The sequence below is a fragment of the Sceloporus undulatus genome, chromosome 7 (genome assembly GCF_019175285.1).
Source record: "Sceloporus undulatus isolate JIND9_A2432 ecotype Alabama chromosome 7, SceUnd_v1.1, whole genome shotgun sequence".
In the NCBI taxonomy this organism is placed as follows: domain Eukaryota; kingdom Metazoa; phylum Chordata; class Lepidosauria; order Squamata; family Phrynosomatidae; genus Sceloporus; species Sceloporus undulatus.
The window spans coordinates 8,227,366-8,252,625 of NC_056528.1; the positions used below are offsets into that span (position 1 = coordinate 8,227,366).

The window sequence follows — 25,260 nt, forward strand, 5'->3', positions numbered from 1 at the left end:
TTCTATTTCAAGGATTTAAATCCCACCTTTCTCCCACAATGGGTTTCAAGAAGGGTTACAATACAAGACGGAACACGAGTGCGTTTTTTAAAAAAGGATCTCCACGTGGAACATTTTTAATAAGGTTTTGAGCATATCCGAATCTGTGCAATACATTGCATGACATACAGAGAAATGTATACAGCCCTGTTTAATGAAAAATCAAACTCAGGTTAACCGGGTGCAAATTTCCCTCGCAGGAGGTACCTCTGTGTTGAGCTATGCAATACAGTTCTTCTAACCCTGAGATAGTGAAGCTGTTTTGGGGGGCTTCAGTTCATTCCTCCAGTTCTTCTGTTTAGCCCAGGTCTGTCCTTTGAGCCGACAACCAAATAGTTCTGCTTGTCCATTTTGGTTTTCACTCTTTCGCGGCCGCATCTTCTTCTTGAGCAGCCCTTGCAGCCTCTTTGGCTCTTTGCCTCTTCGCCCGTTCAGCGTTTGTGACGGTCATTGGATGGAGGGGGAAGAATCCCGAAAGCCCTACGAAACAAAAGCCAAACGTACCATTGTCACCATTTCCTCTCACGCCCTGAAATCGATTTGCTTAAACTGAAAGTGGTGGGGATAAAGACGTAACAAGAATGGCAACCTTTCAGCTGAGTCAAATGCACTCGCCATGGAAGAGACCTAAGTACAGTCTTTCCTCGTGCAAAGGACTGACTGGCCAATGCCCACACCTTCCTTCTCCATATTCACCATGGCACAAATCAGTTCTCACTCCAAATGGCTCCCAGGAACCGTGATCCTATTATATTGGCTAATGATTGGCCAATATTCCACTTTTAAGTAAGGCGCTGGAACATGTGGTGGTACCTCTTGGCTCCAGAGATTCCTGGACAAGATGGATATTACCTAGAGCAGTGATTCCCAAACCTTCCAGGTGCTTTGGACTTCAGCTCCCAGAATCCCAGGCCATTGGCCAAAATGGCTGAGGCTTCTGGGAGGTGAAATGCAAAATACCTGGAAGACCAGAGCTTGGGAATCACTGACCTATTGCTATTTCAGTCCAGCTTTAACCCTAGAATTCAAAGATATAACCTTGTTGGTCTGTAGAATCAGTACGTAGAGATCTTGTAGCACCTTTGAGACTCACTGAAAGAAAGACGTTGGCAGCAGGAGCTTTCATAACATTCGAAGTAGACTGAGGTCTACGAAAACTCATGCTTTCAACTTCTTTATTTCAGTGAATCTCAAAGGTGCTACAAGATCTCTCTACAGATACATAACTGAAAGAAAGACGTTGGCAGCATGGGCTTTCCTATACTTCAGTCAAATGAAAATGGTCAAATGCATCTGAGAAAGTAGACTGAAATCTGTGAAAGCTCATGCTGCCAATTTCTTTCTTTCAGTTAGTCTCAAAGGTGCTACAAGATCTCTCTACATACAGCTTTAACCCCAGTTATGGTTATGAGAGCCAGTGTGGCAATCTGGAGATCAGGGTTCGACTTCCTGCTCAGCCATGGAAACCCACTGGGTGACTTTGGGCAAATCACATAATCTCAGCCCCAGAAAACGGGTAGGATTGCCTTAGGGTGCCATACATCAGAAACGATCTGAAGACACACAACTACAAATGGGGCAGAGATGGTTTTGGTCTTGGTAGACCTATGGTCAACTTCCACGCTGGAGGATATGTTAAATCAAATCCATGAATGACCAAATCAACAAAAGCGGGTGGTCAAACGTATAGAAAACGCCACAGAGATTACCTAAAAGCTTTTCCACAGGCTTGGTGAGCTGGGCTCCGTTGGCTATCCAGTACTTGAGCCGCTCGAAGTTCAAGCCCACTATCTTCTCCTCGTGGTCATTGGGGAGTGGGTCGTAGCAGCCGATCTGTTCTAGGTACTTGCCGTCCCTTGCCCGCTTGTTGTGCGCCGCAACGATCCGGTAGTAAGGCCGGTTGGCACAGCCCCCGAGAGCCAAACGGATGACCACATGGAGGTTGTGGTACTGCTTCAAGAGGAGATGCCCTGCAGGGGAGACCATACAAATGCAACAAGGAACAGAAAGACGTTGTTTTCAAGATTCTTACACTACTGTATTAAACTGTACAAATTAAGGGGTTAGTCAGAATCTGACTATACAACCCATTAGATCTGGCCCTACTCAGCTGTCCTCTGAAGGGAGAAAGAAATGAACCAGGTCTTCTGAATCATAGAATCGTAGAGTTGGAAGGGACTGCAAGGGTCATCCAGTCCAACCCCATTCTACCATGCAGGAAATCTCAACCAAGGATCCCGACAGATGGCCATCCAGCCTCTGCTTAAAGACCTCCAAAGGAAGAGACTCCACCATCCTTCCAGGGAGCATCTTCCACTATCAAAACAGCTCTTACTGTCAGGAGGGTCTTCCTAATGTTTAGATGGAATCTCTCTTCCTAAAGCTTGCATCCATTGCTCCATTCGGTCCTATTCTCTGGAGCAGCAGAAAACAAGCTTGTTCCATCCTCAGTATGACATCCCTTCAAGGATTTAAACATGGCTCTCATATCACCTCTTAACCTTCTCTTCTCCAGGCTAAACAACCCCAGCTCCCCAAGTCCTTCCTCATAGGACACGGTTTCCAGACCCTTCACCATTTTAGTCACCCTCCTTTGGACACATGGCTCCAGTTTCTTAATGTCCTTCTTGAATTGTGGTGCCCAGAACTGGACACAATATTATTCCAGGTAGAGCCTGACCAGAGCAGAATATAGTGGCACTATTACTTCCCTTGATCTAGACACTATACTTCTATTGATGCAGCCTAAAATCGCATTGGCCTTGTTAGCTGCCGCATCACACTGTTGACTCATGTTCAACTTGTGGTTTGCTAGGAATCCCAGATCCCTTTCACATGTAATCTTGCCAAGCCAGGTATCCCCCATCCTATATCTATCCATGTCGTTTTTGCAAAGAATTCCACAACTAACCTTCTGCAACTATGGCACAATGTGTGCAAAGAATTAACCCCACTTACCTAGTTGAACCATGACGTTTTCTTGCTGGAGGGGGAAAAAGGGGGAAGAGGTTAAACCTTCTCTGATGGAGAGCGCCAGTGCTACAACAAACTACAAATCCCAGGATTCCATAGCAATTAAAGCGGCACCAAACTGTATTAATTTTGCAGCGTAGATGCAGCTCTCATTGGCAGCCAGGGAACTCCACACATTTATTATTGTTAATAAAATCTTTTAATTAAAAATATTATAAAATTCAAACAATTAAAGCACCAATCACATAAAATATATACAATAAAATATAAATATTTTAAAAATCACATAAAATAGAGTTAAGTTAAAAACAGTCTTTAAAAAAAAACCACCTGCTCCATAAAAAACACAATCCATTTTCATTTCAATTTCAGTATATTATATATATATATATATATATATATATATATATATATATATATATGCGCTTTCTTCCACCTTGTCCTACCTTGCAGGGCTGTTGTGAGGATTCCAAGTGAGAGACCACCTTGAGCTCCTAAGAGAGGAAAACAGGGGTTATATTCTTACTAATAGAGTATAATATGTAGGTTCAATGCAGTCCAATGTTTAAAAAGCTAATTTTGGGACCAATGACCTTTACTTACAGCTTACAGCAGCAGTAGCTGCAATCAGCCCCACTCAAGCCCTCTGCGCATGCGCGTCGTTTGCAGACCAGGTTGTTAGAACGTTGGTGGGCGTCAGCCAATCAGGTCGCGAGAGTAGACAAAATGGCCGCCCTCGCCTTGCGCGAAGCGCGCCGGGAATTGTAGTCCCCTCCTCTGTTTTTAACACACTCGTTGCTAAGCAACCGTGTCGGGCCTAGAAATCCAAAGAGCCTGACTCGAGTAGTCGCGGCCCCCGCGTTGGTAGCCCCCTGGCTGGGCGAGGAACCTGAAGAAATAGAAAGAGTGAGGAAGAAGCAGAGAAAGCCATACAGTATTTATTTCTTTTTCAGAGGCCACCTTTTTAGCCACGCCCCTTGGCCACGCCCAGGAAAATAGGCTCCGCCCCATTAACATTTTCCTCTCCATTTTTGTCATTCTTGCCTCAGGTTGCATCCACACTGCGAAGTTAATCCAGTTTGACCCCGCTTTAAGTGCCCTGCATCAATGCAATTGGGATTTCTAGCTTGTGGTGGCCTCAAAGGCAAATTACAGTTCCCAGAATTCCATAGCAGTGAGGCAAGGTAGTTAAAGAGACCTTTCTCCTCCTCTCTGGCTGCATCCACACTGCAGAGTTAATGCAGTTTGACACCACTTAAATCCTGCCCTTGCTCAATGCTAGGGAATCCTGGGATTTGTAGTTGATGTGGCTCCAGAGCCAAACTACAGTTCCCAGAATGCCATAGCAGTGAGGCAGGGCAGTTAATGATACCCTAGTTATGCTGCATCCACATGGCAGAGTTAATCCAGTTTGAGACTGCTTTAACTGCCCTGGCTCAATGCTAGGGAATCCTGGGATTTGTAGTTTTATGAGACCTTTCTTTCTCCTCCTCTCTGGCTGCATCCGCACTGCAGAGTTAATCCGGTTTGACACCACTTAAATCCTGGAATTTGTGATTTTATAAGACCTCTCTCCTCCTCTCTGGCTGCAGAATTAATAATAGATTTCATTTATATCCCTCCTCTGAGGCGGCTTACAAACACAATAAAACACGATACAGTAATACAATAATAAAAACCGATACCCGTAAAATAAATAAATATATACCGATACACACAGAAGGTACAATGCAACTCCAATACAATACAATACAATATAAATAATTCCCCCCTCCACCCCCTTCCTTACATATATCTAAATATCACAACATATATTACATAGATCTAAATATCTAAATATAACAATGATAAAATATCAAATAAATAATTAAAAACATTAGTTGAAACAACTGAGACGGGAAGAAGCCGTTGGATAGCCAGTGATCAAAATGATGGTCAAATATCAGTGGGGTTTAAGGGCATATAGGATTACCGCCATAATTGTTGATTGCAATAGTTACTTTGTTAATAGTTAATAAATACTGTACTCCTCAAAATATAGTTTGGGCTTTAATCCGGTTTGACACCACTTTAAACGGCCCTGGCTCCATTCTATGATTAAGCTCAAACTCTGTTGTTTTAGGTCCAAAACACAATGCAGAAATAATCCAGTTTGAGATTGCTTTAATGGTCTTGGCTCAAATCAATATAAATCTTGAGAATTGTAATTTATTGTGGCACCAGAGTTCTCTCACAGAGAAGGCCAAATGTCTCCCAAACTACCATTCCCAGAATTCCAGAGCCAGGGCAATTAAAGTGGTTTCATACTGGATTATTTCTGCATTGTGCATGCACTTCGTGGCTGTGGGGGTGCTTTTCTTGACGAGGTTTGCCATTGCTTTCCTCTGAGGCTGAGAGACTGTGTATGTTTATACGTGTGTGTGTGTGTGTGTGTGTGTGTGTATGCATGGTCATATATGTAAATATATATGTCTGTATATACACACACATCTATATGTATATATCAGTGATGGTGAACCTTTTGCAGACCGAGTGCCCAAACTGCAACCCAGACCCCACTTATTTATTGCAAAGTGCCACATCCCACTGGCTTTCTAGTAAGAAACTCTGGCAAACTCTGTGCTAGGACGACAGCATGTGTGCCCACAGAGACAGCTCTGAGTGCCACCTCTGGCATGTGTGCCATAGGTTCGCCATCACTGGTATATATAAATACATAAATGTATATAGGTGTATATATACTGTATATATGCACATATATATGTCTGTGTATGTAAGTATACATATCTATATATACATACATATCTGTATATGTACATGCATATATGTTTGTATGCATACATATGAATATGTATGCATATATAGATATATACAGCGGGTTTCCATAGTTGACCCAGGATTTGAACCCTGGTCTCCCAGTGTCCTAATCCAACACTCAAACCATCTTTGTCCTTACATAATTGTAAAACTTGTGTATGGTTCTTCTAATTTCCTTGCAGCAGATGAGCGGATGACAAACATGGAGAAACCCATCACCTTGATGAAGAAGGGCTTCAATGAGCTGCAACAGAATCCGATGCGAAACCCATCAAAAAGCAACAAAACCAACCCCAGCAAAGCATCCAAAGCCATCAGGGATTTCTACGCGAAGAAGGTACGCAGGCTCCGGGTCGCTTTGTTAGTTTAGATTTACATGGAGTTCGCCTTTCCTGCAACAACCTGTTCATGCAACCAACTCCTTTCTTTCACTTAGGTCACTGCAAGATCATGGTTTGCATGGTTGCATTAAAGGCCGAATAAGTAAACAAGTAGTACAGGAATACCTGGTTAATCTGAATGAATTTAAGTCTCCAGGACCAGATGAACTACATCCAAGAGTATTAAAAGAACTGGCAAATGTAATATCGGAGCCATTGGCAATAATCTTTGGGAACTCCTGGAGAACAGGAGAGGTCCCAGCAGACTGGAGGAGGGCAAACGTTGTCCCCATCTTCAAAAAGAGAAAGAAAGAGGATCCCAACAATTATCGTCCAGTTAGTCTGACATCAATACCAGGAAAGATTCTAGAGCAGATCACATTTGTGTACAGAATCTCATAAACTGAGAAAGATTTTCATCTGGACTTTAGTATTGCTACTCAGTGGAGCAGACAGTACTGAGCTGGATGCATGAATGGTCTTAACACACACACCATTCCTTTATTTAAACTCTTTAACACACTCTAACATTAATCGGCTAATAATAATTGTCATAACATATATCAACGTCTTGTATATATATATATATGTATATATATATATATATATATATATATATATATATTAAGATGCCCAAACATTAGTATTAAAACCATCTAGCCTTGGCTATAGTAATCCTCCAGAACAAATAACATCTTTAAAAATAGCATTCTCTGAAGATGCCAGCCACTGATGCTGGCGAATTGTCATACTACTGTATATAACAACTGGAGTAGACACTAGGCATCTAAATGGATAAATATCATCGTAGCAGGTAAACCATAACAAGTATAACCATGGTTTAGCATGTGAGCATCAATAAAAGACATAACCTCTTGTCCCAACAACAATCCCTTTTCAATGCATACATTCCATATACTCCCAGTTATATTTCCATGGCTCCTGGCACAAACCATAACAGTATAGGATCTGCAATCCCCACTTCTATAACCACAAATAACTAACTTTCATATCCATAGCAGGGGACACTTGATACAAAGGCAACTTCCTATGTGAAGTCGAAGGCTTTCATGGCTGGCATCCATAGCTTTTTGTGGGGTTTTTTGGGCTCTGTGGCCATGTTCTAAAAGAGTTCATTCCTGACGTTTCGCCAGCATCTGTGGCTGGCATCTTTGGAGAATGCTGGCATGGAAGAGAATGGGGTATATATAATGCTGAAGCATTCTCTGAAGATGCCAGCCACAGATGCTGGCGAAACGTCAGGAATAAACTCTTCCAAAACATGGCCATATAGCCCGAAAAACTCACAAGCAACTTCCTATGTTGAGGAGAAGAATCATTTTTGGTTTGCCCATGCAAGTGAAGGACCACCTTGGATCTCCATGTTGCTTTCTCAAAATGCTTCCTCTTATCCAGGCTGAGCATCGAATGGCAGATCCCTTTGCGTCAGACTACACCCCTCAGTTGGATGAATTACAGAAAACTTTTTGCATGCGCCCCGGATGCCCAAGCTACAGCCACAGAGCAACTTCGACATCCCACATTGGTAAGGCTTTCCGAGGAGAGGCGATCCGATGGTAGCCAATGTGTTATAATACAGGGATACGGGAGATGTGCATTCAAAACATTGTGTATCCTTGAAGCACGCTGACCATTGTGAAGTTGAAGGCTTTCACGGCCAGCATCCATAGTGTTTTGAGTGGGTTTTTTGAGCTATGTGCCCATGTTCTGGAAGAGTTTATTCCTAATGTTTTGCCAGCATCTGCGGTTGGCATCTTTGCAGACCTTCAGAAGATGCCAGCCACAGATGCTGGCAAAATGTCAGGAACAAACTCTCCCAGAACATGGCCACACCGCCCAAAAAACCCACACAAAACACTGATCAAGGTTGCATTTCTCAAATGGCTGTTTTGAGTATAAAACATGAAGGGCAAGTGATACGTCTCCAGTTAAGCAGCTCTTCTCTGGGTCATTTACTGCCTTATCGCATGAGAAAAAGAAGCCGAAACAGCGCAGGAGAGTAGAGTCTTTCTCCATGCCTCTCTGCCTGCTGTCATAGCACTTCTTCCACTTAGGGAGATAGTCATAAAAGCATGCCTTTTGTCCAATGGATTTTTACAATGTGACAAAAGATGCACTTTTATGACCATCTCCTTCAGAAAGAGAACTGAAATGCTATGACGGCATGGAGAAAGCAGTTACTCTCTTGCTCCATTTTGGGTTGCTTTCCTAATGCAGACGAAATGCTGTATTAGTATGACTTACCTCCAGCTGTTTGACAGATCTGTATCCAAAATGGGGTTCTTGGCTCTCCTTGGAGCTAGAGGGGCTCTTAAGTTAGAGAGGCTGAGGACCTTGTTTCTTGCAGTCAAAGAAACAGATGAAACCCTTTAAGCCCCAATGCCTAACAATCCCACATCTCCTAGATCTCAGTACTGAGCTTGCTCTTTGCACAGGCTAGACTGAGGACCCGTCTTACAGTGCCCTGATTTCTGCTTTTTGTGCCACCAGAAACCAACTTCCCCAAACCTGCTGAGCTGCCCAGCAACATCAGCACCGTAAGCCTGTCCTCCCAACTATCTTTGGATGACTGGGCCTCCGTCTTTCAGAATCCAGACCTTTTAGAATCAAAGAGTTATGTCAAATGTAAGTATGTTTTGTCTTACCAGCTGGTTTTCACCCATACATTTTCTGTTCCACTGATGTTTGTGCCACAGGATTGCCATCACAAATGGCAACTAGTTGGCTCTTTCCCTTACTTTGCTCTTTAAAAAACCTATCTGTTTGGGTTAAGTTGGTGTAGCTCTCCTTTGCTTCTTAAGGAAGGGCCATAACTCAATATAACTCATATTTGGTTGAGGGCAATGTGTGTCTTCTCTTGAAGGCTAGCCAGGGCAAAATATCAAGCAAAGTCTGTTACAGACAAAAGCAGCCCCAGTCATGGACAGGAGATTACCAGTTAGTTACTATTCTCAGGGTCCAGGCAATCCAGGTCGGTAGAGTATAGCAATAAATCCAAGGTGTCAATCCAAGGGGGTATCCGGTAGCATGGTCAACTTACGATGCAGGGGCAAAGGTTATTCAGAAACACAAGCCAAAGAATCAAGAGGTGAAAGTGTTGCTTCCTCCAGAATGGTTGGTGGTCAGCAACCATCTCCTAAAGGAGTTGATGGATTATTTATCATAGAATCATAGAATCACAGAGTTGGAAGAAACCCCAAGGGCCATCCAGTCCAACCCCCTTCTGCCATGCAAGAACTCTCAGTCAAAGCATCCCCGACAGATGGCCATCCAGCCTCTGCTTAAAGGCAGCCTCTTGTAGCTGATGAACCATTTCCTACATAAACACTTTGCGCATTGTGAAACCTCCATTCTCATCTACGTTCAGTTGCGGTGGGTAGTGCTGAGTCCATGTCTATGTGCCGTGGCTGCTGGGGAGTGTCACTGTCTGACTCAAAGACATGACACTCTGCCCTTCTGTTTCCCTTCTGAAGGGCAACAGAGTCTAAACATGCATCCCAGGAACTAAGCATGATGTCCTGTCCCTCTGCTTCACTTTCTGTGGCAGAATCTGAACTTGGATCCTGGGAACAATGCATGGCAATGGGAGCTATAGCCTCCTAGTCCCAGCAGAAAGGCAGGCTGTAAATATATAAATATGTCTGGAAAGAAAGACAGCAGGTTGGAGAAGAGTCTAGTCTTGAGTCAAAGACTTTTCCATCATATCCTACCTCCTACCCTTTTGTTGAAGAGGTTGCAAACTGAACTTGCATTAAAACACACGCGAAACATAACATAATGCATCTGAGGGAGTTGACTGAAGTCTATAAAAGCTCCTGCTGCCAACTTCTTTCTTTCAGTGAGTCTCAAAGGCGTGATGAGATCTCTCTATGTATTGATTCTACAGACTAACATGGCTATATCTTTGAAATAATAGTAATAATAATAATAGTAAGCAAATGCATCTGAGGAAGTAGACTGAAGGCTACGAAAGCTCATACTGCCAACCTCTTTTTTTCAATGAGTCTCAAAGGTGCTACAAGATCTGTCTAGATACTGATTCTACAGACTAACATGGCTATATCTTTGAATTCAAAACATATGCTATCACTATTGAGTTAAGTCTCATGTTTAGTAAATGATCAATAACAGCTAAGGTGCAAAAACACACACGCATGCATTTGGTGTATACAGTGGACCCTTGTTATACGCTGGGGTTTGTTTCCAAGATCCCCTGCGGATCACAAAATCCGTTGATGCTCAAGTCCCAATAAATATAATGACATGCCAAAATGGTGTCTCTTATAAAAAATGGAAAATCAAGGTTTGGTATTTGAAATGTATACTTTTGTTCAACATTTTCAAACCGTGGATGCTTGCATCCGTGTATAAAAAAATCCGTGTATAAGAAGGGCCGGCTGTGCTTTGAAATCCTGTGTCTTCATAGTTGTGCAGAAAAAGAAACTTCAGCATATATGTTCATCCTACACAATGTGTAGACTTTCTCTTCCACATTATTAGCAAAGGTACTAGTGCAGAAGCCAATTTAATATGGGGGGAGAAGGGTGCAGCCTCCCTGTACTTTGTATCCTCCCCACCATATTGCCCAATTATTCTGTAGAAGAGAACCAAATACGAATTCGGTTCCTGTTGCAACATGCCTGGTGCTACAGCCCTCCTCTTTAATCCCAGCAGGTTGGCTGAGCCTACTCAATATGTGTGAACCTGCTGGGAAAGAAGATGCATTAAGCTTTCAGAGAGGTCATTGTGGAGGCCCACTCTCTTTGAAAAATATATATATATATATATATATATATATATATTGCAGGCCTCTTGTTCGCTAAGCTGAGAGAGAAAGCATGGATTTGTATTCTCTACTTGGCATCTGAACCTTTGAAGTCTACCTGTCTGGTTCCTACTTTCTGAGACGGCAATGGCTCATGCAAGATTGAAACGCGGGGATTTCAGGAGCATGCGTTTGTGCATGTCAAGGGAGAATGCGCATAGCATTTTATTTGGGAACTAGCTGTCCCCGGCCATGTGTTGCTGTGGCTCAGTCTGGTTAAATGGAAAAGAAAGAAAAGAAAAAGCGCACGTTTCTGAAATATTTAATGTCACAGTGCTTGTGGATCTACAATATTGTTTGTTATTCCATGGTCTTTGTAGATATAGAGATTGTCTGGTTTGCCGACTCTAGAACACGCAACATATAATTGTCAGTATAAGAAACAATCCGTGTCTAGATCTAAACCGCACAACACCAAAGATTGGCCCTGAGCTTTGTTGATGGCGATTGCAAACGCCAAGCGAATATTTGGTATAGTGTGTGTTGCTGTTACATCCAGGCGTGTGACATCTATATAATATGTATATAAAAGATATGTGTATATAAAAATGCGTGTATTCGAGTGGAACATTGTGTCAAAATTTCAAAGCAATCGGTGATGAACTTTCGAAGATTTAAGAGTCTGAACAAATGCACATTTACATTTTTATTCATACAGATTATCCACTCTAGCCTCCTGAGCATCCCTGTATGTGTTTGAGTGTCTTGTGAGTTGCGGAAAGAATGCCCCCTTTTGATCTAGGTCTATTGCTGAAGCCTTGGTCATAATGGGTACCAACCAACTCAACGCCTTTGTCTTGTCCTCTTTTGCCTATGACCACCCTAAGAAGGTCTCTTGTTGCTGTTTTTCTTGTCCTCCCTCCACTCCCCATGTGCAGTTTCTCCAAGTGAAGGCACACCAACAAATGCCTCTGGCTTATCCAAGTGGAGGAGTTACACCGAAGGATGCGCTCCTCTGGTCCAAATGAAAAGCCACACGGGAGACAAAGCCCCCTGGTATGTTGCTGTGCTTCGTGAGAAGGTAAGGCTTTGCGTGCCACTCGACGTGGGCAGAGGAGGGGAACAGAGGGATAGGAATGATCGATGCCAAAGTTAGCTTCAAACTGGGAAAAGCAGCAGTTCCTTTCAGACCAATCCCTTCCTGGACACTTTCTGGTATACCTGGGTGGCTGGCAGGCTGCCATGATTTACTTGTAAGTTTCCAGTCCAATTAAATAAATGTTATTTAATCCTGCAAGCGTCAGGCAATTAATCTGTCAGTTGAGCGACGGCATCATAGATGAAAACAATGCTTTGGAAGCATGCTGCCTTTGTTCAATTTTTGGATAATCTGCCTTTATGTGGTGGCAAGCCTTCATGCTGGAAGGAGCATACACAGTTTCAAGGTAGTACATGCCAACTGGGCTGTTTAACAAGGCTGCATTTGCACTGCAGAAATCATGCCGTTTGACACTGGATTTGCAGTTAGTTGTTGCACCAGAGCTCTCTGGCAGAGAAAATGAAATACTGTATATACTCGACTATAAGTCGACCTCATATATAGGTCGAGGGCAGGTTTGGGGGCCAAAATTATGGATTTTGATATGACCCATGGATAAGTCGAGGGTAAAACTTAGGGGCATATTGCAAAGGACGAAGGAAATGAAAACAGTGCCAAAGAACTTACAAAATTCCTGCAGACATAACTTTGTGCTCACTTTAGGATGGATGGATGAGAGAGCAGAGGGAAGTCAGTGCTTCTAGAACAAATTACACTCTTTCCTTTCACCAGGAGATAGTTCCCTTTTTAAAAACGAGAGTTAAAGTTCAGTAGTGCATTGACCCATGGATAAGTCAACTCAGTTTTTTGGTGTCAATTTTGCAACCTACATTTCTAGACTTATAGATGAGTATATACAGTATCTTGCAAAGCTACAAATCCCCGAATTCTGTAGCATTGGGAAAGTGCCGAAGCAACCCAAGGCCCTGTGGTATCCATGATGTTCGACAGGAGGGCGTGCTCTTAAGAATCTCTCCTTCTTCTCCTTCCAGGATGTGTCTCTGCAGAAACTGGCGGAAGAGCTTGCCCGCCTTGCCAGCTGCGAAGCGGAGTGTGCCCGCAAGGACGATGTGATCTCAATCCTGCGCGAAGAGGTGGAGACGATGCAGAAACAGCTGGACCAGCTCCAGCGGGGGAGTATCAACATCTCCAAGGAGTCTCAAGACGGAAAGGTTGGTAAAGTTCTGTGTCTTTCTCTGGCCTGTAGGTGATAGCTTTGGATCTGAACCAAGCGGAAGGGGTTCTGATAGGCAACAGATCCCCAAGGAGAGTTACAGGGAAGAGCCAAGCTCCCACTCATCTTCTACAAATGAACTCTCAGCCACCAGTCTAGCAACTGGTAATGGCACCATCTTGCTAGATATGTCCCACCTTCATTGTGAGCCTTGCACCAGTGGTTATTTGCCACGCTTTTCCAACCACAAGATCAAGCACTGTCTGTGAACAGAGAATAGAATATGTCCTTTGGGGGGGGGGAGAACTGGGCACAGTATACTGTATATACTCATGTCTAAGTCTAGACATTTTAGTCAAAACATTGACCCAAAAAACCTAGGTCAACTTATCCACGGGTCAATGTAAGTACTGTACTTTTAACTTTTATATATGTTAAAAAGGAGCCATTCCCTTTCTCTGAATCGAGGGCTAAAAGGTGAGAGCTTAGTCCATCCTAGGAGCACCAAAAAGAAGTATGGATCCCCTCTGGTCCCTCACCCATCTAGCCTTTAGGATGAGCACAAAAAGTTATGCCCGCCAGAATTTTCTATCTTCTTTGGCATCGTTTTCATTTGCATCATCCTTTACATTCTTTGTTACATGCCCTTAAGTTTTACCCTTGACTTATCCATGGGTCCTATAAAAATCCATCATTTTGGCCCCCAAGACCTGCCCTTGACTTATAGTTGAGTATATACGGTACTTATATTTCTGTATAAGGACATTTAGGCCAGGGTTCAAGCTGTGTAATTCTAGGCTCTAGATTTTAATGGCTTCGTTGGATGGTTAAAGCATAATCTGTAAGTTATTTTGCTGCACTACAATTCCTGCATTCTCATTGCTGGACCCTGAATCCTTCTCTTTAGAGGAGTCAAAGAGAGTTCGTAGTGGCAGAAACCAGTAATGACTGGGCCCGCAAAAGAGGCTTCTCGCTCCCAAGCCAATTCGAACAGAAGAACATCCCGGAAGACTTCCGCCAAGAAGTTGAGCGTCTGAAATCAGAGTTCTTCCACTCAAATAAAATCCTGGACTCCAAGATGGAGGTGCTGAATGAAACACTGCAGAAGGACCAGGAGGAACTGGAGCAGTTAGAAAAGGAGGTGAGCAAAGGCCGATGGGATGCGTCCTATACGCTATAGGTCAGTGGTTCTAAAGCTTTGGTCCTCCGTTTGTTGTGGACCCTAGATCCCAGAAGCCCCAGCCAATGTGGCCATCAGTCAGGAATGATGTGAGCTGAAGTCCAAAACGCCGGGAGGACCAAATCTTGGGAACCATTGCTATATGAGTCTCTGTTCAGTCTTGCACACAGTGAGTCCTGTGCCAGACTAAAATAAAAACAAAAGTACCACTTTTAGGGATTGCTCTCTAAGAGTGGCAATTCTCCTAAAAGAGAATAAGGTGCAGCCCCCAGTTTTGCTGGATTTTCTAGCAAAGCTAGAACGGGATTTTAGCTCCAGCTTTGCTGGATTTTCTAGCAAAGCTGTGACACATCCCACAGATGGACCTTGAACCACCCTTGCATGCCCACCCTTGCAGCACATCAACAACGAACATATTCTCTTTGCTTCTGGCCAGTATCTATAGGCCTTGTCCAAAAATGCATTTCGGAAGAATTCTCAACCCTAGGAATTGATTCTGAGTGCTAGAACTGAATGGGGCTCACAGTCCTTTACATTAAAAAACTCACTTCTGGCCAACCCTACCGTTCTTCATCTCACCAGGACAATTTGATGTGGTTGACCCATTTTGTTACTGCTGTTGATAAAACAGAGAAACATGGGCAAATCACATTCTCTCAGCCCCAGAGGAAAGCAAAGGCAAAGACAAAGGCTTCCACTCTGGACAAATGTTGCCAAGAAAGCCTTGCGATAGATTTGGCTTGGGTTCACCATAAATTGTGAATGACAACCACATTACTGGGGGCTGGAAAGATACCGGGACATCCAGGTTAACCTTCTGCTCACCCCCAGCATATTGACTAAGAAGCAGAGACTCATTGAACAAGATACAAGAGCTGTCTGTAGTAAAGAAAACTTGGAGATACTTGAATGTTCTCCTCCATGGTCTGGAAAGTAATCGTGTCCTTTATGGAGGCCCACAAAAGCTCCGCAGGTTTTCCTTTCTTGCAAGGATCTTTTCCTTCTGTGATCTATTGTTTTCATTTTGAAGCTCTCGCTCTCTTTCCCCAGACATTCTCCATCACAGATCTTTTCTTTCTATCTTCTTCCCACAGTACACAGAAATACAACAAAAGGGGACCCTGGAATATGGGGAAGAGACACTCCCCGAAAGCGAATCCAAAGAGTCCAAAGAAGGCTTCGAAACCGTGGAGGAGCTGGAGGAAGAGTTGATCGTGCGCAAACTTTTTGAATTCCAGAGGATGAACAACGAACTTTATGACGAACTGGAGAAAGTGAAAAACGATTATGACATGGCCACAGGTACGTCTGGAAAAGCTGGGATAGGTCTCTGAAAACTGCACATAATCTGTAGGTTCAGATTAGAGAACTCTGATAGAGGGCATGTTTGGCCAGCATCCTTCCTATATAGCAGCACTTTTGCAAGGAGGCTCAGGAAAATGCTGGGGATGAAAACAAAAAGAGAGAGATGCTGTCTAGAGATACCCAGTGGATGGCCTTAGTCCCATTAACAACGTGCCTCCTTACTCTTTTAGGAGCTATATCTTCCTTGCAAAGACAGCTGTCTTTTGAGGGATCCCAGCTCCGGAGAGCTCACGCAGAGAGGGAACTGTTGCAGAAGGAGCTAAGAGAGCGGGGAGACCAGCTGGAAGCTATGTCTAATAAGGTAATAATAAGGTAACAATAAGGTACCTTGGATGGAACAACCCAGGCTGCAGTTCCGGCAAAATGAAAGAGGCAGAGATCACCAACGTAGGAGCCTTATCGACTGACAAAAGAAAGCTGAGACCGATCAGCAGAGAAGCAACTTTTGCCTTGCCTCTCCCCATGCTGTCGTAGCACTTCCATTCTCTTCTTGAGGGAAGTGGTTGCCAAAGCATGTCTTTTGTTGCACACTGGAAAAATCCATTTGGCAAAATAGCAAGTAGCAATAGCAAGTACATTTCTATACCGCTTATCAGTGCACTGAAGCACTCCCTAAGCAGTTTACAAAGTGTAAGCCAATTGCCCCCAACAATCTGGGGACTCATTTTAGCGACCACCTCAGAAGGATGCAAGCATGAGTCAAGCTTGAGCCCTTTCGCTGGTGCTGAACTCGCAACCTTATGGTTTGTGAGTGAGTGGCCAAAGTACGGGCATTGAACCACTGCGCCACCAGGGCGCCAAAAGACACGCTTTTATGGCCATCTCCCTTGGGAAGGAGAATGAAAATGGTATGACAGCATGTGGAGAGGCAAAAAGAAAGATGCTTCTCTGTTGCTCCATTTCAGTTTTCTTTTGCCATTCAATAAGGTTCTGGGTTAGGACAGCGTAAAAACTGAGGCAAACCTCCACAGTTGAGTTTTCTGCTCTGCCACAAACGCATTCAGTTGTCCTGGGAAACCCACTGCATCTCAGATTTGGCTGGCCAGCCTTAGCTTCCCTACAGATGTAAGGTCCTTCGTGCCTTTTGTAATCGATGTTTCAATTTGTATATCCTTCACAGAACGTTGGCCGTATTAATTTCTATTTTCTATATTTCATTTAGTTTTGCAACCTACGAGAAGAGAGGAAACATGAAGAAATGATGGGATCCATTGAGAGGGAGAATTATAAACTTCGACAGGTGACTTACTCCTTTCTGTTTTTCCTTGATATCATGCATTGTCAGCTGAGATTAACATTGTACATTACGATCAGCAGCCCAGTGGAATTGATTCCCCTTTTTATGGTGCAGTACCCAGTGTGTATGTGTAGAGATCTATCTACCAGTGTTTCTGGGGACGCATGGCTTGCACATCTTCTGGGAAACTTAGGCAGGATCATGACTTTATTATGGGATATGGCAATAATAAAAATGTAATCTTTCTCCCCTCTTGTTTACCATGTAGAACGTTTCTGACCTGGAATGCAAGCTAGAGGACAAGAGCCAGCTGATTGACAATTTGCAGAGCAATGTCAACCGGCTCCAGGCTGAGCTGGTGGTGAACCAGCACCATATTGGGAACCAGTTGACCCAGCAGAGTGAGCTACAGAAACAACTGGAGGTCTTGCAGCGGGTGGAACAGCAAACCAGAGTCACACTGGAGGCCATCAGTGCACGGGTAGCTCTTCACACATACACAACACCTGTGATCAATCCCCTCATTGATAGTGTCAAGGGGAGAAATCCCAAAATAAGAAACTGTGGTCCCATACAGACTGCTTCGGGTCACTTTGGAGGTGTGCTATTTAAATGATGCATGCGTCCTAAGAGTCCGGAAGCTGTGCCAAAGCCACAATCTAGTCCAGCTTGCAAGAGGCAACCTGAAGCCATTTCCGATAAAAGGGGACTCCAAATGTAGGAGGCAGGTCCAATGGGAACCACTCCTCCTTACACAGGGTCATACAGTATATATATGTATACCCACTCTCTTCTAGGTCAGCATTCTCTGAAGATGCCAGCCACAGATGCTGGCGAAATGTCAGGAATAAACCCCTCTAGAACATGGCCACAGAGCCCAAAAAACCCACAAAAAACTATAAACCAAAGGGTTGCTGGGAATCAGAAATGAGGGGACTGGGATATAAGGCATTGCCAGTCTCTTTTGAGCATACTCTGGGAGCATCTCTTTAGGGTTCACAGACTGAGAAAAGCTGGAGCTTGAAACTGGGACTTTCCTATCATGCGGCAGTGCTGGTTTTCATATTGTTGGCCAGTTTAAGTCTGACCTATAAAACTGAAATTGTGAAGTCAAAGGCCTTCATGGCCGGCATCCATAGTTTTTTATTGGTTTTATGGGTGATGTGACCATGTTCTAGAAGAGTTTATTTCTGACGTTTTGCCAGCATCTGTGGCTTCAGAGAATGAAATTGTTTTTGGCACCCTAGGTAGTGTCTTTTAAAGGTTTGGACTTAAACCTAAAATGGATGCCCTGCACAAACTGCCACGGAAGCCACTAGTGTCATGTAATATGATCTTATACTATTTGGCCATCAGTCCACCTAGTCCAGCATTGTGTTTTCTGACTGCAGTAGTTCTGTGTTAAGGAAAGACTAGAGATGGTTTTTGTGGGTTTTTGTGGGCTATGGGGCCATGTTCTAGAAGAGTTTATTACTGATGTTTCACCAGCATCTGTGGCTGGCATCTTCAGAGAATGCTGGCATGGAAGAGAGTGCCCCAAAAACCCACAAAAGAACTATGAATGCTGGCCATGAAAGCCTCCGACTTCACAAAGGCTAGAGATGTTGCAGATTGAACCTGTGGCCTTCTGCATGTGGTTTGTGAAAGTACAGTTCTTAGATGCAGAACGGTGCCAAATACGGACATAGTGCACATGTTCGTAACAAAACGGCATAAAACACTCTCTTAAATCAGGAACAGAAACAGGAAAGCTCTTTAGTTGCAAGCCTTTCTGAGTCTAATTTTTTAATGAAAGCTCTATCTGCTTCTCTTTTTGTTAAAATACATGCAAAGTTTGAACGATTTCGCAGCAAGATCATCCAGGCCACCTACAGCACTCCAGGGACCAAGTCTCCCCAGGCAGAAATCACAGATGACGAAGTCTTAGAGGCTTTGCAGGTAGATTTACTCTGTTGTGTAAGTGGGGAGGGATCCATTGGAAAGCTGGAGGACAATGAACGATAGAATCACCGGTGCCTTTCCTAACCTGCTATGGGTCTGTTTTCCAGAAAATAATAGCCGACCGTTTGGATTTCCATCAACTGTTGAAACAGAAAGGCGTGAAAGTCCCGTCGCTGATCAGTCCCGAATCCAGCACCCCGACTACTCACAAGAAGAAGAGCTCAAGCAGATAGAAGCCAAAACGTGTGTCAATGTGTGCCTGGGACTTTCTATTTTCTTTCTTCTTTGAGTATCCCTGACAAAGTGCCTGAATGAAAAAAGTCTTTTGTCTTCAAACTCACTTGGATGGGTCTGGTTTTTTATTCCTGATGCCAGTTCAGTGATCACACTCATTCTGAGCATATATACTCATCTACAAGTCGAGGGCAGGTTTTGGGGACAAAATTGTGGGTTTTGCTATGACCCCTGGATAAGTCGAGGTTCAAACTTAGGGGCATATAGCAAAGGATCTGAAGGATGAAGCAAAGGAAAAGGATGTCAAAGGACTTAGAAAATTCTGGCAGGCATAATTGCTGGGATAGCGGCACCTTTGCTTTGTGATGGTTCAGTGTATACTTACATTGACCCATGGATGTTTTTAGAGTCTATTTATGGACCAACATTTCTAGACATATACATGAGTATATACAGTAGCTTTCTCCCTGATCTGCATTGTTCCTTTGGAAATCCATTCCAAAAAGTCTCATAGTACTTTACGGCATCAAAGCAGTCCAGCTCATATACTCCCAATGTATCTTGAAGAAATGAGAAAGATGACCCTTCTAAAAGTGCCAATAATACGTGCTGAATATAAGGAGCATCAAAAGAAACCTTACTGGGTCAAAACCAAACCACAATAGCTACCTTTTGGGTCTTTTATTCTTTGTGTGTTGGAAAAGCCATTGGACCTAACTGACCCAATAATAAAATAAATAAGAGACCCAAACCTTCTATCAGAGATGTATTTCTGGCAGTGGATCTCAATGGCCAAACTTGTTTTGTATGGGAACTGTTAAAATTTTACAGTCATAGACCTGGAAGAGGCCCATCCAACTATGCTTGACCTCCAAAGATGTTCCTCATGTTCTTACAGTAAAGGCGTTCTTCCTAATGTTCAGGTAGAACCCCATAATCTAAATCCATTGGCTTTTGTTCTAGTCCTGGTAATGCATTCCCATTTATTATATGGATCTAAGCAGAAAGAGCGAGGATGACAAAGATACATTTATCACCCGTGTATACCTATGTATTTGAGCATGAAGATGCATAGACTCAGTGTTTCAGTGTGACATGAACAAGGTGCGCACTTTGGAGCGTATGTGCCTTCAAGTCACTTGTTGGCTTATGGTGATCCCATAATTTTCAATGTTGTGTTGTGTTTGCCATGGGGCAGGAAACCATAGTCTTTGTTTAGACCCAAACAAATGGAATACAACTTGATCAATCCACTGTAGCTCCATATTGAGGTCTCCTATTGAAATTTCTTCTCCCAAGGATGGTTACCAAAGTGCCCTGGTGAGTTGAACATCTTGTACAATGAAAGTTTATCCTTCCTTCCTTCCTTCCTTCCTTCCTTCCTTCCTTCCTTCCTTCCCTCTTCTTTCTTTCTTTCTTTCTTTCCTTCATTCATTCATTCTTTCAAGCTTTGAAATAGTCTCCCACTGTATCCCAAATGTTGCCGCTTCTGATGCCAGATAGAGGTCCACTGAACCTTCAGAGTAGAGTAGCTTTTCCTAACCTGATAACTGGGGATGATGGGAGTTGTAGTCCAACACAGCTGGAAAGCATACATTTTGGAAAGCTGACATATAGACTGATCTAGCTGTGCTAAGCAGGATTTCTGGCAGATGATGCATTCCCTTTCCAAGGGAGCAAGTGAAGAAGAACCATGACATTATGATTGACGTTGCTATTGTGATCCATTTGGCTGAGTAGATAAATCTAAACATACTCAGCGTTGGCATCAAGGGTGCATAACTGTTCCAGCTCAATTGCTCAACCTTTCCTCAAAGGAATCCTCAGCAACCTTGTTTGGAAGCGGCTGCTCAGTGACACAGAACCACTGAACGTTGGCCCAAGTTCTCAAGCGCTTCAGATCTTGGAATCGGAACCTTCAGAACCATTAGAACTGAAACAGAACTTCTTCATCTCTGATGCTAGGCTTTGATACAAGGATCTCCAGATGGGTCTAGCCAGCAGATGTGGGGCCACACTGCCACCAGGGACCTCATAAGTCCCAACTGTAACCTCAAAAATGCAGGTTACATACAAAAATAGTCTTTTTAAGTAAAGATGCTGCCCAGTCTCCTGGCTTCTCTCCTTCTCCTCCTCTGCCTTCTCACTACACACAGCAAGATCCGAGGTAAGTCCATTCAGCACACAAATACACATATCCAAGTCCAACCATTTGATTATTTATTTGAAGCATTTATGCAGTGCACTTTAGTCAGGAAGCCAATCCAAACACCTTATAGTTCAATAAAAACATGACCATCTCTAACCTCATCCTTTGTTGCCGCTGCCATGTGCAGCCAAGTTGCCTTCGATTTAGGGCAACCCTATGAATGGGAAACCTCCAAGAACCTCAGACATCAATGGTCCTGCTCAGGTCTTGCAAACCCAGGGCTGATGCGGCTCTGTTGGAGATGCAATTCACCTGTAATGTGGGCATCCTCTTGTCCTAATGTTTTCAACTTCAGTAGCAATAGCAAGTACATTTCTATACCACTTACCGATGTATTAAGCAGTTTACAAAGTATAAGCTAATTCAAGTCACTTGTGGACTTATGGTGACCCCATGACTTTCATTGCTGTGTGCCTTCAAGTCATTTCTGACTTACGGCAACCCTATCATGGCATGGTTTTCTTGGCAAGATCTGTGCCAGCATGGCATAGCAGTTTGAGGGTTGGACCATGACTCTGGAGACTAGGTTCAAGAGAGTCACACTCTCTCAGCTCCAGGGGAAGCCAATGGCAAACCTCCTCTGAGCCAACCTTGCCAAGAAAACCCCACAATAGTTTTGCCTTAGGGTCACCATAAGCCAGAAACAATTTGAAGGCACATGACGATGAAAGGCATGGGGTCAGTATACATCAGCAAGCAACTTGACAGCACATATATAGACACACGAGTGCGCTCCTTGTTCATGCCACACTGCAGCACTGAAGCTATGCATTTTCATGCTCAAAGATGAGGTATACATGGGTGATAAGCGTATTTTTGTCATCCTCGCTCTCTCTGCTCAGATCCGTATAAACTGGAATGCATCACCAGGGAGATTCATTGCCACCAGAAAGCGATTTGTCAACAAGATGAGCTGACATCCGATTTTTATTGCCGCTGTCTGCCAGGCTACAAAGGAGATGGGATACGCATCTGCCAAGGCAAGTCCAAAATATGTGCATTTATTTGGGAGTGCAGGACTGGGATCCTAATATTTTAATAGAAAGGAAAGAAGGCTAAATATCTCACCATGCTACAAATCCCAGAATCCTATAGCATGGAGCTATGGCATTCAAGCAGTGTTGGACTGCATTAATTCTGCAGTGCAAATGCAGACTAAGCCATAGATTTTAGGGGACACTCATCATCATCATCATCATCATCATCATCATCATCATCATCATCATATCCCGCCTCTCTGTCAATGACTATGGCCACGACTGAGCATTTGCCGTTGTCCAGTTTGACCTAGCAAGGCAGAAATGTTATGACATGATATAAAACCCATAGTTGCTCAAATGCACAATATTGCACATGAAATTTTATCACACAGAGGTACTTTTAATGGTGTGTGTGTGAGAGAGAGTGAAAGATTGTGTCTGTGAGAGAGATCATCTTGGATCCGGAAGGGACTGAGTTCAAATCCCAGCTCTATCTCAGGTGTGTCGCATGGCCATGAATGCACCACCGCCACCACCTCAACCTTCATGCACTGCATCCATCAAACGGGAATATTATTGTGAAGGCTTTCATGGCCGGCCTCCATAGATTTTTGTGGGTTTTTCGGACTATGTGGCCATGTTCTAGAAGAGTTTATTCCTGATGTTTCCCCAGCATCTGTGGCTGGCATCTTCAGAGAATGCATTTGCTTTTGTTCCTTCCGTAGACCCTGGATTGCACATCGCCGTTTCCAACGCATCGGCTTGTGACAGCTTGGGAACACAGGTTTGTCTTCTCAAGGTAACAGAACAGAAAGTCACCTTCAGCATCTCGGTCTCCACCTCGGACAACCATCGCTCCTATGTAGTGAGATGGTACAAATTCTACTCTGGCCAAAGCCCACAGTTCAACAGGTAGGTTTGCAGCCAAATCTCTCCGTCTCTTTTTGTCTCCAAACCTGACTGTAGCTTGCATCCATTGCTCCATTGAATTCTATTCTCCGGAGCAGCAGAAAACAAGCTTGCTCCATCCTCAATGTGACATCCCTTCATATACTTAAAACATTGCTATCACCTCTTAACCTTTACATATCCCTTCTTAACCTTCCCTTCCCCAGGCTAAACATGCCCAGCTCCCTAAGTTGACACCACTGTTCCCTAAACATGGGACTTTGGGGCAGAAATGTGCCATGGCATTCACTTGTGTCCCATTGAGTCCCTATAAAGGCAGGATATAAGCCACTGGTCATCTTTATTTCAGCCTGAGCTCCTTGGGGAAAGTATGGGATAAAAATAGAGGAATGGATGTACGGATGGATGGATGGATGGATGGAATAAGAGCAATGCTGGACAGCAGTAATTCTTTACCCGTATATTCTTAAGTCTCATCTTTGCACCATTGCCTAGTGTCTCATGTTGTCATTATAGCCCATACCAATGGTGTATTTTCAGGATTTTGCTCACTGCAACTGCTTTGGTTCTCTGTGGTCACATTGCAGCTATCGGCGAAGGCTGGTGCCCGTGGTGAACAAGATCCCGTGGGTTTCCGTGGCCAACCGTGGCCAGGCCCTGACCCTGCTGTCAGTCAAAGAGGATGATTTCTACCCAAATCTATTCTGGGCAGAAGTGAAACGGCACCCGATCCCTGCCAAACCGGCCAAGGCGGAAGCGTACGATCTGACGGCCTTTGAGATGTTGAATCCTTCCCGCCTGAGATACTACTTTGTGCTGGATAGCATACCTATTGGTAAGTCAACCTTGCATTCACTTGACTGATTGTGGATTAGATTCTGAGTAGATATGTTCAGGGAAAGTATGCATGCTCATGGCTTGCATACAATATAATTTCATAGTTAGACTTGGGTCCAATCTCCAAGTTATCTCCTTATGTACAGTCAGCTCTCCAAATCCATGGATTCTTTATCCATGGATTCAACCATCCAGAGCTTGAAAATTCAGTCGGTCTTCCATATCCACATATTCTTTATTCATGGATTCAACCATCCATGACTTGAAAAGTCAGTCAGTCCTCCATAGCCATGGATTTTTTTATCCATAGATTCATCCATCCATGGCTAGGATAGGATAGGATAAGATAGGATAGGATAGCTAGGTAGATAGATAGCCCATAGTGATGAATGGCACAAACCTGTTAGACTAGCAGTGGTGCATTTTCAGAATGAGAGCATGCATTTAGCTTTGGCAACTGCACTAGTGGAAGTATTGATTCCACTAGGAACACATACATACATACATACACATATGCATACATATACTGTACAGTTGACCCTCCGTTTTCACAGTGGATCTATTCTGGACTCCCTGCAAAAACAGAGACTTGCGCATATCCAAGCCCCATAGGCTTGAATAGGGCACATGCCCAGGGGCGCACATATTGGAAACAACAGAGCTTGCCCCTTCATTAGTATTCAAGACCATATATCCCAGATCCGCACATTAGGAGGGACAACTGTATATGCAACTCCAAAAAAGCAAACCTTGATTTTGCTGTTTTATCTATAAGGCACCATTTTACTATACCATTATATTTAACGGGACTTGAGCATCCACGCATTTTGGTATCCACAGGGATCCTGGAACCAAACCCCAGCGGATACCAAGGCTCTGCTATAAGTACAAATATTCCAAAATCCAAAAAGTAAAATGAAATAAATCCAAAATCCAAAACACATCTGGTCCCAAGCATTTCGAACAAGGGAGATGCATGAAAGCCACTTGGGATATAGCAAGATTCTTGCTTGTAGAAGCTCTTCTGGAGAATCAGTTGCTGTAAGTAAACTGAATGGTGTTTGGGTTGCTTTCTTGTTTGGTCATTCTAGAGATGGGCG

The 25,260-nt window shown here is 43.6% G+C and overlaps 2 protein-coding genes across 5 annotated transcripts; one reads left to right on the forward strand and one right to left on the reverse strand.

Annotated features, from left to right (window-relative positions):
- Window positions 1–62: 62 nt before the first annotated feature.
- MRPS16 (mitochondrial ribosomal protein S16) lies at window positions 63–3,735 on the reverse strand. The gene is made up of 5 exons (XM_042477777.1): window positions 3,616–3,735; window positions 3,459–3,506; window positions 2,998–3,022; window positions 1,749–2,009; window positions 63–519 (listed from the first exon to the last, which is right to left on the reverse strand). Exons 3-5 carry the CDS (start codon window positions 3,008–3,010, stop codon window positions 398–400), a joined length of 396 nt encoding a protein of 131 aa, XP_042333711.1. The 5' UTR covers window positions 3,011–3,022; window positions 3,459–3,506; window positions 3,616–3,735; the 3' UTR covers window positions 63–397.
- Window positions 3,736–3,813: 78 nt separating this feature from the next.
- CCDC27 (coiled-coil domain containing 27) lies at window positions 3,814–22,352 on the forward strand. Of its 4 annotated transcripts, XM_042477774.1 has the most exons (14): window positions 3,814–3,918; window positions 6,012–6,166; window positions 7,626–7,755; window positions 8,721–8,855; window positions 11,934–12,076; window positions 13,087–13,266; window positions 14,176–14,409; window positions 15,543–15,750; window positions 15,984–16,114; window positions 16,976–17,053; window positions 17,319–17,531; window positions 18,884–18,988; window positions 19,099–19,234; window positions 22,277–22,352. In XM_042477774.1, the coding sequence occupies exons 2-13, from the start codon at window positions 6,023–6,025 to the stop codon at window positions 19,222–19,224; spliced, it is 1,827 nt and encodes a 608-aa protein (XP_042333708.1). In that variant the 5' UTR covers window positions 3,814–3,918; window positions 6,012–6,022; the 3' UTR covers window positions 19,225–19,234; window positions 22,277–22,352. The 4 variants fall into 4 exon arrangements, with proteins under 4 accessions (XP_042333708.1, XP_042333707.1, XP_042333710.1 ...); XM_042477773.1 differs by lacking the exon at window positions 22,277–22,352 and having other exon boundaries at window positions 19,099–19,433; XM_042477776.1 differs by lacking the exon at window positions 22,277–22,352 and having other exon boundaries at window positions 3,840–3,918; window positions 6,015–6,166; window positions 19,099–19,433.
- The last annotated feature ends 2,908 nt before the right edge of the window (window positions 22,353–25,260 follow it).

Bases quoted from the DNA above. Each gene is read 5' to 3' on its own strand.
- MRPS16 (XM_042477777.1), bottom strand. The intron at 520-1,748 runs GTAATCTCTGTG...TTTGTTTCGTAG, and splicing joins GCCTGTGGAAAAGCTTTTAG to GGCTTTCGGGATTCTTCCCC.
- CCDC27 (XM_042477774.1), top strand. From the start codon at position 6,023: ATGACAAACATGGAGAAACCCATCACCTTGATGAAGAAGGGCTTCAAT. The intron at 7,756-8,720 runs GTAAGGCTTTCC...TTGTGCCACCAG, and splicing joins AACTTCGACATCCCACATTG to AAACCAACTTCCCCAAACCT. The intron at 13,267-14,175 runs GTTGGTAAAGTT...CCTTCTCTTTAG, and splicing joins AGGAGTCTCAAGACGGAAAG to AGGAGTCAAAGAGAGTTCGT.